At 32.4% G+C, this 14,615-nt stretch overlaps 2 protein-coding genes across 4 annotated transcripts in view; one reads left to right on the top strand and one right to left on the bottom strand.

The window, feature by feature from the left end:
• LOC115216222 (sodium-dependent neutral amino acid transporter B(0)AT3-like) overlaps window positions 1-3,596 on the bottom strand; it is a 94,718-nt gene extending 91,122 nt beyond the window's left edge. For 2 of the 3 annotated variants that reach the window (XM_029785423.2, XM_036502127.1), the window contains exon 1: window positions 3,520-3,586. The gene's annotated coding sequence lies outside the window, so the exon portion shown is untranslated. Of the gene's footprint in view, window positions 1-3,519 lie in introns of all 3 variants that reach the window. The other variant, XM_036502122.1, reaches the window with a different exon arrangement.
• Window positions 822-14,615, top strand: part of LOC118762458 (sodium- and chloride-dependent glycine transporter 2-like) — a 56,451-nt gene continuing 42,657 nt past the window's right edge. Inside the window, exon 1 of the mRNA XM_036501035.1 lies at window positions 822-840. Within this exon, the coding sequence (XP_036356928.1) occupies window positions 824-840 (17 nt within the window). The 5' untranslated portion in view covers window positions 822-823. The remainder of the gene's footprint in view (window positions 841-14,615) is intronic.

Genomic DNA, 14,615 nt, shown 5'->3' with positions numbered 1-14,615 from the left:
AATTTTATATATATAGAAATGGTTGCTTTAAGGCTAGTGGTAATTCAAAATCAGTTACGCTGCGAACACAGCATTTTATAAATCATGTATCAAATCATAGTTATTGATTTATAAAGAAAGGCATCATTTTGTCATGATTCTTTATAAATTCAGATCCATGATCAGACTACACGATTCTTAAAATTTGTAAATACTGGATCAAAACAATAAATATGCATTTTGATCTAAGAATTAGAAATCGTACGACGGTTAGTTGGAGGATTTTTATATCTACCATACGATACGTTTATAATACTCCATGGCTATTGGCAAATAGATTTCAACAGCAGGAAACATTTCCGTACCTAAATTTAAGTTATTGTATTATTCGTCAATATATTTTTACACGAGTTTCAGTTAATGTTACTATTTAGTCCCAAGTCGGCTCTGATCAAATGCATTGAAGGCATGGCTTTCTGGAAATATTCTACCCGAGCCTGCTCTTCTTTTGAGCTGTTATGGCTAAAATAGATAACATCTTTTCTAAATCTTTCTAAACTATTTCATTTCTTGATCTTATAACGTATAGCGATGATTGTTACAGGAATAATTATGTGTCCCAGTACTTTCAGAACGAAGATTTAATCCAGAATATTTCACAACAACGATGAAAATGTGATCCTCTGTGATATGTCTACAATTTTCAATTGTAGATATTTCACTTAACTTTTTTACATATACCAAACAAAGGATACATTTAGCTAGCCGATAAATCTGAAGCTTAACGCTTATATAACAAACAGCATTTGAAAAACAGGTCGCTACCTTAAAATAGATTTTTATCATGCGAATTATGAATCGGTATGTTTTCTCAATATGTTGAGTAAAAATTTAAATAATTATAGGTCGCCATATTTCGAAGATGATTGATTCATGACGCTATGTTTAGTAAGGTAGGAATTATCTTTTGCCTTTACTTGAAAGTTCCAAATTTCAATACAAAGAATGTAAGTGGTTTTAAAAGCAAAAAAAAAAAAAAAAAAAAGCAATGACATATTTTTAGTGCGTGAGAAAATTTTGGATATTTCCTGTGAAAATTGTAGCATAATACATTTTGTGTTGAGATTATATATATATATATATATATATATATATATATAAAATGACAGTATACAATCTAGATGACAATGTTTAAGAAAAGAAAGTAGAATTAAGGCTGATGCCGCTGTCAACGACGACTATGTTGATGTTTATAACGATGATGACAACGACTACGATGACAAGAAAGTATATTAAATATTAGCACCGATGTTATACTGTCCTCTTATTTCTGTCACAATCAATAACACAAAGTTGAGAAATAGAATAATTTTACGGCCTTGTTATGTAAATATGTGTCGAAAAGTATTTGAAGGAGGGTATTATTAACTTTTGAAGTTTATGTAGTTGCATAACAAGTAATAAATATCTTATTTTAAAGGGATTATTTTTATAGCTCAGTAACTTTTCCGAACTTATAGCTTTTTACTCAGACGGTGATTTGATTATTATAAAGCAAAAGTAACATTTAAAATCCGCACTGTTTATCACAGAGCGAATGAGAAGATCTTTTGTTACATTCGTGTCAACACATCGATCAAATTTTAATTATCAATCAGCAACAGGCTGTAGGATTATGTGCTTCATATACATTCATTTGATTAGTATAGTCAAAGGATTTGACTCTGGTATATTCATAGTACTTGTTTTATTAAGCTCAAAATAATGAAAGGAATATATGATATCTGAGGAGATCGATTTTAAAACTCTTCTTAGCAGAATCACATATCCAAACTCATATAATTCTACTTTTCAATGTAACAGGCGTCAACGATCGCCATTTACCGGCTAGAGTCAGTTGCTTTAACAAAACTGGTTTGCATGATTAAACAACGATCTTTTCTTTCCCTTGGCTAACAACAGTGCCTTAAGTTATCAGCGTCGCGTTTCTACTCTCTTCTAATTTTTTACTCTACTGTGTGCCTCCATTTAATGATAATATTGATTACCAGTGTTCCACTATAGTCTACCTTGTAGAAACACACACACACACATGTATGTATGTATGTATGTTTGTATGTATGTATGTATGTATGTATGTATGTATGTATGTATGTATGTATGTGCTTGTGTGTGTATGTGTGTGTGTGTGTAATGTATGTATGTATGTGTGTGTTTGTATGTGTGTATGTATGTATGTATGTATGTATGCATGTATGTATGTCTCTGTCATTCTGTCAGTCAGTCAGTCTATCTATCTATCTATCTATCTATCTATCTATCTATCTATCTATCTATCTATCTATCTATCTATCTATCTATCTATCTATCTATCTATCTATCTATCTATCTATCTATCTACCTACCTACCTACCTACCTACCTACCTATCTATCTATCTATGAAATGAAGCAGATGATTTTTCTTTCTCTTTTAATAATTTTGACTCCAAATGCGACTAAAGTGATAATTGTGAAGGGAATAAAATGTGAATAAAATTAAAATTAATTTTCAACTAAAGCGTTGAGAATGAAACAAGCTGTATATAGGTTTAAAATCTGTGTATATATGTATTCCTTTGCTTATAATCGTAGTTATATGATTTATGTGTACATACATGGATTTCAAAAGAGTACATTTTATTTATATAAAATAAACCTCATATATCGAAGAGGTGTTACGTAACAAAGTGGTTTTGCTTTTTATTATACATATAGCCGTATGTATAACGCTGTGATTATACCTTATAATGCTTGTTGCATAAATGTTGAAACAAACAATAGGGATTTATATGGAAAAAAAAAACTTTGAGAAAGATCGTATATGAATATATATGTATGTGGGTTAAAGTTTCTGTTTACGCTAGAATCTCTTTCTATTAATTTGAACTAGACACTACACTGGCAGAATTACTATAAACTTTTCTATATTTTACTGCTTGGACCAACTCCGCATTTTTATGGCTTCCGAATGTCAGTAACCTACGTACCAATGTGACTCATTCTAGTTGTCTTAAGATGTTTTTTCACCCCAGTAAACATTAGATCGATTTATAGTGCAAGCTAAATGTGCGCGTCAAACGGGAAAATAGAAAGGATTACACTTGTTTAGTTAAATTTTACCGAATAATTAAAAATCATTGTAGTATATAATATTATATGGAAAATACATAAAAGATATCATTCATATATATATATATATATACACTCATACACACGGGCATATGTATATATATGTATACACCCATATATATATATATATATATATATATATATATATATATATAAATAGATACAGAGATATATACACGCATACATATATATGTATATACATATATGCATGCATGCATACGTACATACATACATACATACATACATACGTACGTACATACATACGTACATACATAAATACATACATACATACATACATACATACATACATACATACATACATACATACATACATACATACATACATATATACATACATGGCTATATTTTACCTTATATTGCCTTTTAATTCATCTCATAGTAATTTCCTATAATTAATCCGAACTCGTTATTCTGCAGTTCTGATATGCTAATACTGTGTAACCATAGTAACGTTAGGTTAACATGCGCAGTGACAAAACTTTATGTGTTTGGTGGTTATCGATTGTTTTATATACCTTTGTTTATATGTATGTCTATACGCATGCATACATGTATGTCAATGTATATCTATATAAGTGTATATGCATACATATGTGCATATACACACACACACACACACACACACACACACACACACACACACACATATGTATATGCATTTGCATATATATAGTCGCAGGTGTGGGTGCGTGGTGAAAAGCTTGCTTCCCGACCACATGGTTCCGGGTTCAGTATCTTCATCTATAGCCTTGTCAGTGGATTTGGTAGATGGAAACCGAAAGAAGCCTGTCGTATATGTATGAATATATATATATATAATTTAATTATTTTCCATACTTACAGTTGAAAAAGTCTCAATGACTGAAACCGGTATTGAAATGTTTTTTGAGACTTTTTCAACTGTAAGTATGGAAAACAATTAAATTTTGGAAAAATTAAACAAAAAGTTTTTTAAAAGAATATTTGCATAGTGTTCAAATACAAGTGGCATTTTCCTTGTTTCTGCCTGTTTCTGTCTCGCATGTTTACTCTGTGGGTTCGAGGTCGTTGTGAATTCTTGGTAGGGAAGAAGAAGAAGAAGAAGAATACATAGCCCAAACGAAAAATAGTTTACGTAAAAGAATGGTTCTGCACAGATCCCAGATAAAAATTCCCCAAAACAGAAAAATAGCATTCAGCCAACACATAAACGTTTGCGCCAATAGCAAAAATCCAAGTTTCAGAATTTTCCCCTCTACCAATTCAAGGACGATACAACCTATAGCCAACGAATTAGTAAAGAGACTCTCTTTATTACAAAATACAGACCCCTTTTGAACGCGTCTTCAACAAATGACATATCCACCACGGCCTTAGAATAACACAAACACACACGCAAATATTAAAAATGATAAACTCAAGAGATTCCCAAGAATTCATTAAAAAACAGTCCCAATCACTGCTATAATCCATAATAAGTCACTTTTTCGTCACTTGACCATTTAATACTTTACTACTATCATACTACCTACATTCCTTCTTATTCTCCCTTCTCTTCCTTTTCGTCTTCTTCTTCTTCTTCTTCTTCTTCTTCTTCTTCCCTACCAAGAATTCACAACGACCTCGAACCCACAAGAGTAAACAAGAGAGACAGAAACAGGCAGAAACAAGAAAAATGCTCCTTGTATTTGAACACTATACAAATATTCTTTTAAAAAACTTTTCCTTTAATATTTCCAAAATTTAATTGTTTTCCATACTTACGGTTGAAAAAGTCTCAATGACTGAAATCGGTACTGAAATGTTTTTGATAAAATAATTATTTTAGAATTTTCTATCTTGACTTTTTTTCCATATATATCAACTCGTGTGTTCCTTTTCAACCTTCCACATACACACACACACACACAACACACACACACACCACACACACACACACCACACACACACACACACACACACACACACACACACACACACACACGAAAAATCATGAATTTTCGATGTTGATGAAATTTGAACTATTGGTAATTGACACAAATCAAGAAGTATTTCCAAAGTTTCCGCTTCTTATGAGGATTCTAAGAACCCCTAATGGGAGCATTAACTCCCAAATTTTAGTCATTTTCTATGATCCAAAACAAGGTCAAAAGTACTGAATAGATCTTTATGAAATTTGGAAATTATATTCTATGCATAAGGGCGGATGTAATGCAGTAAATGTTTGAAAGTGAGGGGGCATAAATGAGGTTATAACCCCCATGAAAATTCATACATTTTTGCTGTTGATTAAATTTTAACCATAGATATTAGACAAAAATGAAGTAATATTCCTAAAGTTTCAACCTCTTAGGAGGTTAGTAAGACCCCTTAATGGTGGTTTAATCCCCACAATTTAGGCATTTTTCCTAAGACGAATACAATTGTAGTCTAGGAAGCTGTAGAGTCACTCGAGGATACAAGATGAGAGTTATTTGTAATCCAATGGTACAACTGTGTAAGATTTTGCTTTGACATATACTTAGATTGTGATTTTTGCAATGTGGTGCATAAATTGTCGAATAAAGGAGAAGCATATTTGCATATTTGCAAAGTGTTATTTTGAGTAAAGTCATTTGGTTGCACACCTTCTTTGAGTCTTTTTATTATCACTGGGTCAGAGATATACCCCAGATGGTAACATTGATTTCAAGGCCTTTCCAGAGAAGTGATTGGTAATTCAAAGAGATTTATAGATTGCAAATTTATTCTGTTCAGTTACCTATCGGCATAGTGATCATTGGCAAACTCTAGAGGTGACACTTTCATTTCCCCTTAGCCCTCACGCCACACACTTGTTAATGCTTATTTGAGTTGGGTCACACCCTTCCAATTGTTATAGATCTGTAATGCATGTTACGGCTGCGCCGGTCACCTGTATGGTGAGGAATCCTACATTGGAGAGTGGTAACGACTAGGGTAGGGTGGCTGACTGTTTATTCTGATCATTCGTCTTTTGGTTTCCTGTAGCTTTGCTCCCTTTTACAAACCCAGTGAACGTTCATATATTTCCAATTTCAAAGAAATTTGAACAATAGATATGAGACACAAGTTAAAAAAGAGTCCCAACAATTCAATTTTTCTGGTTGACTTTAATCTAATATATGATATCTGAGGAGATCGATTTTAAAACTCTTTAATCTAATATGTGCCTTAACTCCCACATTTTAGAGCTCCATGTACTCCATGTGTTCCATTTTTCATGAGCAAAAACTTTTGAATAGGTTTTGTAAGCTTTGGATTTTGGAATCTAGGCATAAAGATGAGTAGTATGGGATAAATATGTCATGATTAGAATTTTTGTTAGGGTGTGTAAAGAGGGAAAGAACCCCTATTAAAATTCTTAATCTCCAAATTTGATGAAATTCGAATCATAGGTATTCCTGTTCATTACAGAAAATATAAAAGAAAAGTCTTTTGGCTGAAACAGCTGTAAGTTATTTTCCCAATTTATATTCCTGTATGTTATATTCTAATAATTACTGGTATCTTTATATATTAATATATTTTATATGTAAAGCATATATTATACATGTATATATATTCTTGTAATTGTCATTTTAGTAAATAAATAAATAAGTTGACATAATATAATGTCTAAAAGTTGATGAACCACCTATAGATCCCCTCCATTTTCTTATTGCTCTATAAATTAATGGTAAAATATCTCTTTACCTTCGCCCATTTAGTACACTCGGTAATGTATTTGCAATGCAAAAAAAACATCTTGTATTAATAATTGGGTATTCTACCAGTAGTATATTGGATAGATATTATCCCTTACTTGGTTGGATTCACAACCTCTAACTTTCTTGGAATATATATATATATATATATATAAATATATACAAATGCATATATATATATATATATATATATATATATATATATATATATATATATATATATATATATAATAATAAATATTAGGGAATAAATCCAAATTTACAGGGAAAAAATCCGATTTAGGATTAAATCCAATTTTATAGTAAAATATTATATAATATTAATTAGAGACAAAACCACTATTTTGCAAAACAAACAAGGAAAGACTTAATCAATACATAAAATTTTAATAAAAAGTAAAAAAACCGCCACTACAATTGTTTCATGTCTTGATCGACAATCTTCAGGTGGATTTCCGATCTAAAATATCAATATTTTAAAATATAAGTATAAAAAATAATAATTTTAAAATAATTAAAGTATCAATGAAAAAATATAAATATATAATCTATATATAACCTATATATAATCCATATATAATCAATATATAAACTAAAATAAACCTATCAACAATTAAATATAAAACAAAGTAAAAATAAACTATATATACTCCCATACGCATATAACTAATTATATATAACCATATCTAAATACATACACTAACTCACACACCTATATATATAGCCCTATACATACACATAAAAACGTCTAGGCAACGATAAATAAATAAAATAGCCAAATACTTCAACACAATACTTATTCATACTCCCTCACACACACATACAACCCACATTCATAAACAATATACGTATACCCGCTCACACATACATATACAAACATACAGAACTCGATATATACACCAATATATTCACACCCACATCTATACAGATAAATAAATTACGCAAATAATCCCCCCCCCCACACACACACCAATTCACACATACATAAACACTCAAAAGCAAAATAAACAATTCTTTGCACGTGGTGATCGAACGTTTCTTTTAAAAAATTATGAATGGAATAATATATAATCAACTTAAATATACAGAATCTACTACAAAACACCAATAAACCATCATGATAAATGAAACCCACATACATATAATGATAAAACTCCCCCTACCATACACAATTACACCTATATAGCAATCCCATATACACATTCACACACAAATATACATACGTAAAACACACACACACAACATATACGTATACCCCCTCACATATACATATACATACTTACTAAACTCGATATATACAACAATATTTTCACACCCACACTCATACAGATAAATAAATTACACAACTAAAATACGCACACACACACACATTCACACATACATAAACACTCAAAAGAAAAACAACGTTACTACACATAATTCGATATATAAAATACTTCATAAGTAACCAGAATATCAAAAGTAACAAGATTAACATAATGAGAAAAAATATACATACTTTCAAGTCAGTTTCAAATTATGAAGTGAAATTAAACTCTAGCCGTTAAAAACGTCAAACAAAATTACGTTACCATAGGAACCCAACATATGTATAAAAAGTATTCCCGCTCTGGAAACGAACATCATTTAAAATTATGAATGGAGAAATGGAATAAATGGAATTAAAAATTATATTCACGTGGTAAACGAACATTACTTAAAAATTATGAATGGAATAATGTAATAAAATAACAAACATCGTAAATAGACATAAATTACTACGAATTCTTTAATAAAACTACCATGATAAACTAAAACTCATAAATACATATAATGATAAAACCTCCCTTTACTAAACTCTATAACATACCTATATAGCAATCCCCCTAACCTATACATTCACACACAAATACACACACGTAAACCACACACCCACGACATATACAAATACCCACCTCACTCACACATACCTATACATACGTAATAAACCTCAATATATACACCAAAAACCCACTCCCACCCCACACAGACAAATAAACACATACATCCCCAAAAATGGGCGCAATCCCACGCACACCAATCATGCATGTATACAATTGCACACACAAGAACAATACATAATCAACCCAAATATACAGAACCTACCACAAATCACCAACAAACCACCATGACAAATGAAACCCACACACATACAATGACAAAACTCCCCCACCATACACAATTACACCCACATAGCAATCTCCATATATACATCCACACACAAACACACATACGTAAAACACACACACACAACACATACGTACACCCCCCACATACCCATATACATACGTACCAAACCCGACATACACAACAATACGCTCTCCCCCTACCATACACAATTACACCTATGTAGCAAACCCATATACACATTCACACACAAATATACATACGTAAAACACACACACACAACATATACGTATACCCCCTCACATATACATATACATACTTACTAAACTCGATATATACAACAGTAGTAATGTTGTTTTTCTTTTGAGTGTTTATGTATGTGTGAATGTGTGTGTGTGTACGTATTTTAGTTGTATAATTTATTTATCTGTATGAGTGTGGGTGTGAAAATATTGTTGTATATATCGAGTTTAGTAAGTATGTATATGTATATGTGAGGGGGTATACGTATATGTTGTGTGTGTGTGTTTTACGTATGTATATTTGTGTGTGAATGTGTATATGGGTTTGCTACATAGGTGTAATTGTGTATGGTAGGGGGAGAGCGTATTGTTGTGTATGTCGGGTTTGGTACGTATGTATATGGGTATGTGGGGGGTGTACGTATGTGTTGTGTGTGTGTGTTTTACGTATGTGTGTTTGTGTGTGGATGTATATATGGAGATTGCTATGTGGGTGTAATTGTGTATGGTGGGGGAGTTTTGTCATTGTATGTGTCACATAATTCGATATATAAAATACTTCATAAGTAACCAGAATATCAAAAGTAACAAGATTAACATAATGAGAAAAAATATACATACTTTCAAGTCAGTTTCAAATTATGAAGTGAAATTAAACTCTAGCCGTTAAAAACGTCAAACAAAATTACGTTACCATAGGAACCCAACATATGTATAAAAAGTATTCCCGCTCTGGAAACGAACATCATTTAAAATTATGAATGGAGAAATGGAATAAATGGAATTAAAAATTATATTCACGTGGTAAACGAACATTACTTAAAAATTATGAATGGAATAATGTAATAAAATAACAAACATCGTAAATAGGAGGGTGGGTGCGGTCTCGCGCGCATCAGTCGTGTATGTGTGCAGTTGCATACACGGGAGTGATGTGTGATCGACTTGAATGTGCGGAGTTTGCTACGAATCGTTGGTGGACCATCGTGATGAATGGGGCCCATATACGTGTAGTGATGGGGCTCCCTTTGCCATGCACGATTGTACCTGTGTGGCAGTCTCCATGTGTACATTCGCGCACGGGTATACATGCGTGGGGCACACGCGCACGTGTACATGTAGAGATAAATCTAATTGTATATTAAATAATAATTGTGATATTAACGATGTAGTGTATAAATGTATAGTTACATTACATGATAATAACTTTAAGAATAATAATTACCCAAAAGCGGTTTATATAGGGTCTACTTTCTCAAAAATAAAATTAAGAATCGCACAACATATGAATTCTTTTAAAAATAAAAACTTAATCAACTCAACTGGACTTAGTAAGTACATTTGGAGTCTTAAATCACAAAATATTAATTATAGTTTAATTTTTTTTATACTTATATTTTAAAATATTGATATTTTAGATCGGAAATCCACCTGAAGATTGTCGATCAAGACATGAAACAATTGTAGTGGCGGTTTTTTTAACTTTTTATTAAAATTTTATGTATTGATTAAGTCTTTCCTTGTTTGTTTTGCAAAATAGTGGTTTTGTCTCTAATTAATATTATATATATATATATATATATATATATATATATATATATATATATATATATATATATATATATATATATATATATATATATATATATATTATATATAGTTATATATACATATATGTATATGGAAAAAAAGTCAAGATAGAAAATGCTAAAATAATTTTATAAAAAAACATTTCAGTACCGGTTTCAATCATTGAGACTTCTTCAACTATAACAATTAAATAATTAAATTTAGAAAAATTAAAAGAAAAGTTTTTTTAAAAGAATATTTGTATAGTGTTCAAATACTAGTGGCATTTTCCTTGTTTCTGTCTCTCTCTGTCTCTCTTGTTTACTCTTGTGGGTTCGAGGTCCTTGTGAATTCTTGGTAGGGAAGAAGAAAAAGAAGGAGGGGGAGGAGAAGGGGAAGAAGAATAATAATTTGAAACTGCCATGATAGTAGTATTTTGAGTGGTCAGTGGATGGTAGCAGTCCCTGGTCAATTCATGAAAATATTTCTTTAGAGTGCTTTGTTTGTAGAATTTGCGTAGGTGTTATTCTAAAAAGCATTAGTGATAAAGTTAGGAAGGAGAAGAGAGAAGAAGAAGAAGGAGGAGGAGAAGGGAGAATAAGAATGAATGTAGAAAGTAGTAAGGTGTTAAATGACTTAAAATTGGCATCTAATGGATTATAGCAGTGATTGACACTGTTTTTTAATGAATTCTTGGGAATCTCTTGAGTTTATCATTTCTAATATTTGCGTGTGTATTTGTGTTATTCTAAGGCCGAGTTGGATATGTCGTTTGTCGTAGACGCGTTCAGAAGGGGCCTGTATTTTGTAATAGAGTTTCTTTACTAATTCGTTGGCTCCATGTTGTATCGTCCCTGAATTGGTAGAGGGAAAAAATTCTGAAGCTTGGATTTTTGTTGTTGGCGCAAATGTCTGTGTGTTGGCTGAATGCTATTTTTCTGGTTTGGGGAATTTTTATCTGGGATCTGTGCAGGGCCATTCTTTTACGTAGACTATTTTTCGTTTGGGCTATGTATTGCTCTTTACATCCAGAGCAGGTTAGTGTGTATATTAGGTTCTCCGAAGCACATGTGAAGTTGCTTTTCACTGTGAAACGTTGTCCCTGTTTGAAGGAGAACTCTGATCCCTCAATTAGATAAACGCATATCCCACAATTGTGTCTTCCACATTTTTTTACTGACGGCTTCTGTGTTGTTGAGCGTATTCGGGCTTGTGTTAGGAGACTTTTCATAGATTTGGGCTGTCTCTTGCTTTTTATGATGGTGTGTGTTTGGAGGATTAAGTTCATTCTGTGGTCCTTTTTTAGCAGGGATATGTTTTGGAGGATGGTGTCGAAGGCCTCATTGTTGAGAGGGTTGTGTGTAGAGATGTATGGTAAGGCTTTTGGTTGTAAATTTTTCATTAATTTGGGATGTCTGAGTTGAATGCATATGTCAATTAGTGAAGGTGGGTAGTTCCTGGTGATGAGTGTATCCTTTAGTTCATGTAGTCGTGTGTTTCTGGTGTTTGCATTAGAAACTATAGTACATATCCTTTTTGCTAGGTTGAAGGGGATATTCATTCTGGTGTGTCTGGGGTGGCATGAATTGAATGGAAGATATTGCTTGGAATCCGTAGGCTTATAGTATATATCTGTTTCTATTACGTTATTAGATTTCTTAATGAGGATGTTGAGGAAGGGAGTTGTTGCTGGCTATATTCCATAGTGAATTGGATTCTCTAGCCAGAATTACGCCAACATACTCCCACATCGCATCAAAAATGAATTCGTGATAGAAGGACTAAAATTCACCCTGGAAAATAACTACTTCTACCGACAAAAATCGGGGACTGCGATGGGTTCGCGTATAGTCCCCTCCTTTGCTAACCTAGTCATGGGATATATAGAAATCAGTCTTTACCGTAAGTTTCTAGAAAGATACGGCAGCCCTTTCTCCCTCTACATAGAAAACAACTGGAAGAGATACCTAGATGACTGTTTCATTCTTTGGCATGAAAATATAGAGCAGCTTAAAGAATTCCAAGCGCTTTTAAATGGATTTGACGTAAACATCCAATTCACATGCACACACAACTAAGGTCCACGCTAACCTTTTCACTATTCTTCAAAAGATCACATACATTCAACGTACCTCACCTCAAAAAATTTGCCTGCTATTTCTAGCACGCCCTGCTACCATGTAATTGTTATTTGCGATAAAGGATCCGAAATACCTGTTTCGTGGTAGCAGGGCATGCACGAAATAGCAGCCAAATCTTTCCTTTTCTGGGGAAAGGAAACGTTTACGCGTGATTTCGATGTCACATTCGTTGAAAGCACACGAAATAACATGGAAAAGAAAAAAAACCCATGGAACAAAACTCCATTGCTGGGAAACTCAGAGATCCCAGGTGACTCAACGGGTCACGGTCAGTCTAGTATACATATACAGAAGCAACAAGCACGTGTAAGACATGCCACCGAATAACCATGAGACCACAGGTCCAACTAACTTATAGTCTTCATCTACCTCACAACGGACTTAACGAACTGTGAATCCAACTATAATGTAAGACACTCGAATCTTTGATCTTCTCTTTTCCGATGTAAACATTGATCTTTCACTCTTCTTCTCTCTACCTCTGAATTCTTCGTTCTAATGATGTCTACTATCAACGAGGCAAGAATATAAATATATATTTTACTCACCATGGTAAGCAGAAACGACCATGAACAACTTCATTCTCACTGTCACCTTTATTTACTAATTAAATAATGGCTTACTAGCGCAAAAGACACACTTCTGTTTGTTACTTTTCCTCCATTTTCTTCTCGTCTATATAAATTAAACTACGGTTGCCCGCTAAATTAACTGCTGCCGTATACCTTTTACCAAGGAATATACCTACTGAGGTAATTACCAGAAGTGCCTTTAGATATATCTATCCCTTAGAGGATTTAAACACCTCTAACTTATACCTATATATATATATATATATATTATATATATATATATATATATATATATATATATATATATATATATATATATGTACACATATGTATATATATTTAATATTTTGGACTAATGGGTATATGTTGATTAGTGTGTTGAAGTGTTGAGTAGAGCACTGGCACAGTTTGGGTTACCTGGTGTCATCCGCAGTCGGGGTATATTTCTATTGAATCTATTTCAGGAACTCTGCAGTGTTAGTTGAAATAATGATAATTTATTAAGTAACGAGATGATGGATTTGGCATTAATCTTTATTTTGTACAGCGGTCGTTTCAACACATCCCTTATGGGTGGGACTCCGTTCAACATGTGTTGCCTCCAAAGACACAGCTTTATGTATGAATGTACCTGATGAGTCCTAGACTGCAAAATGGATGCAACACAATATTTTGAACGGAGTCCTACCCATAAAGGATAGGAGCAGGATGGGTTGGAACGAACGTTGTATAAATTAAAGCTTAATACCAAATTCATCTTCTGGTTACTTACTAAATTATCATTTTATATAAATGTATGTATGTATGTATGTATGTATGTATGTATGTATGTATGTATGTATGTATGTATGTATGTATGTAGGTACAATTGCGGCCAAAATGTTCAGAACGGCATTGTTTTTGTCAGAAAAGTAGATATAATTTTTTATCAAAGTTGTTTTATATTCTATAATTTTCACAGACAATAAAAACAATATTAATTCTTATTGTCTGAGATTTTGGTGTAATTTGAGAGGATAATACAAAAGTTATGGATGATTTAGTGATTTACTGCAAAACCCATGGCGGCCAAA

The sequence above is a fragment of the Octopus sinensis genome, linkage group LG1 (assembly GCF_006345805.1).
Source record: "Octopus sinensis linkage group LG1, ASM634580v1, whole genome shotgun sequence".
NCBI lineage: Eukaryota > Metazoa > Mollusca > Cephalopoda > Octopoda > Octopodidae > Octopus > Octopus sinensis.
The sequence above is the reverse complement of the archived record's forward strand: the minus strand, read 5'-3'. Positions and strand labels throughout refer to the sequence as shown.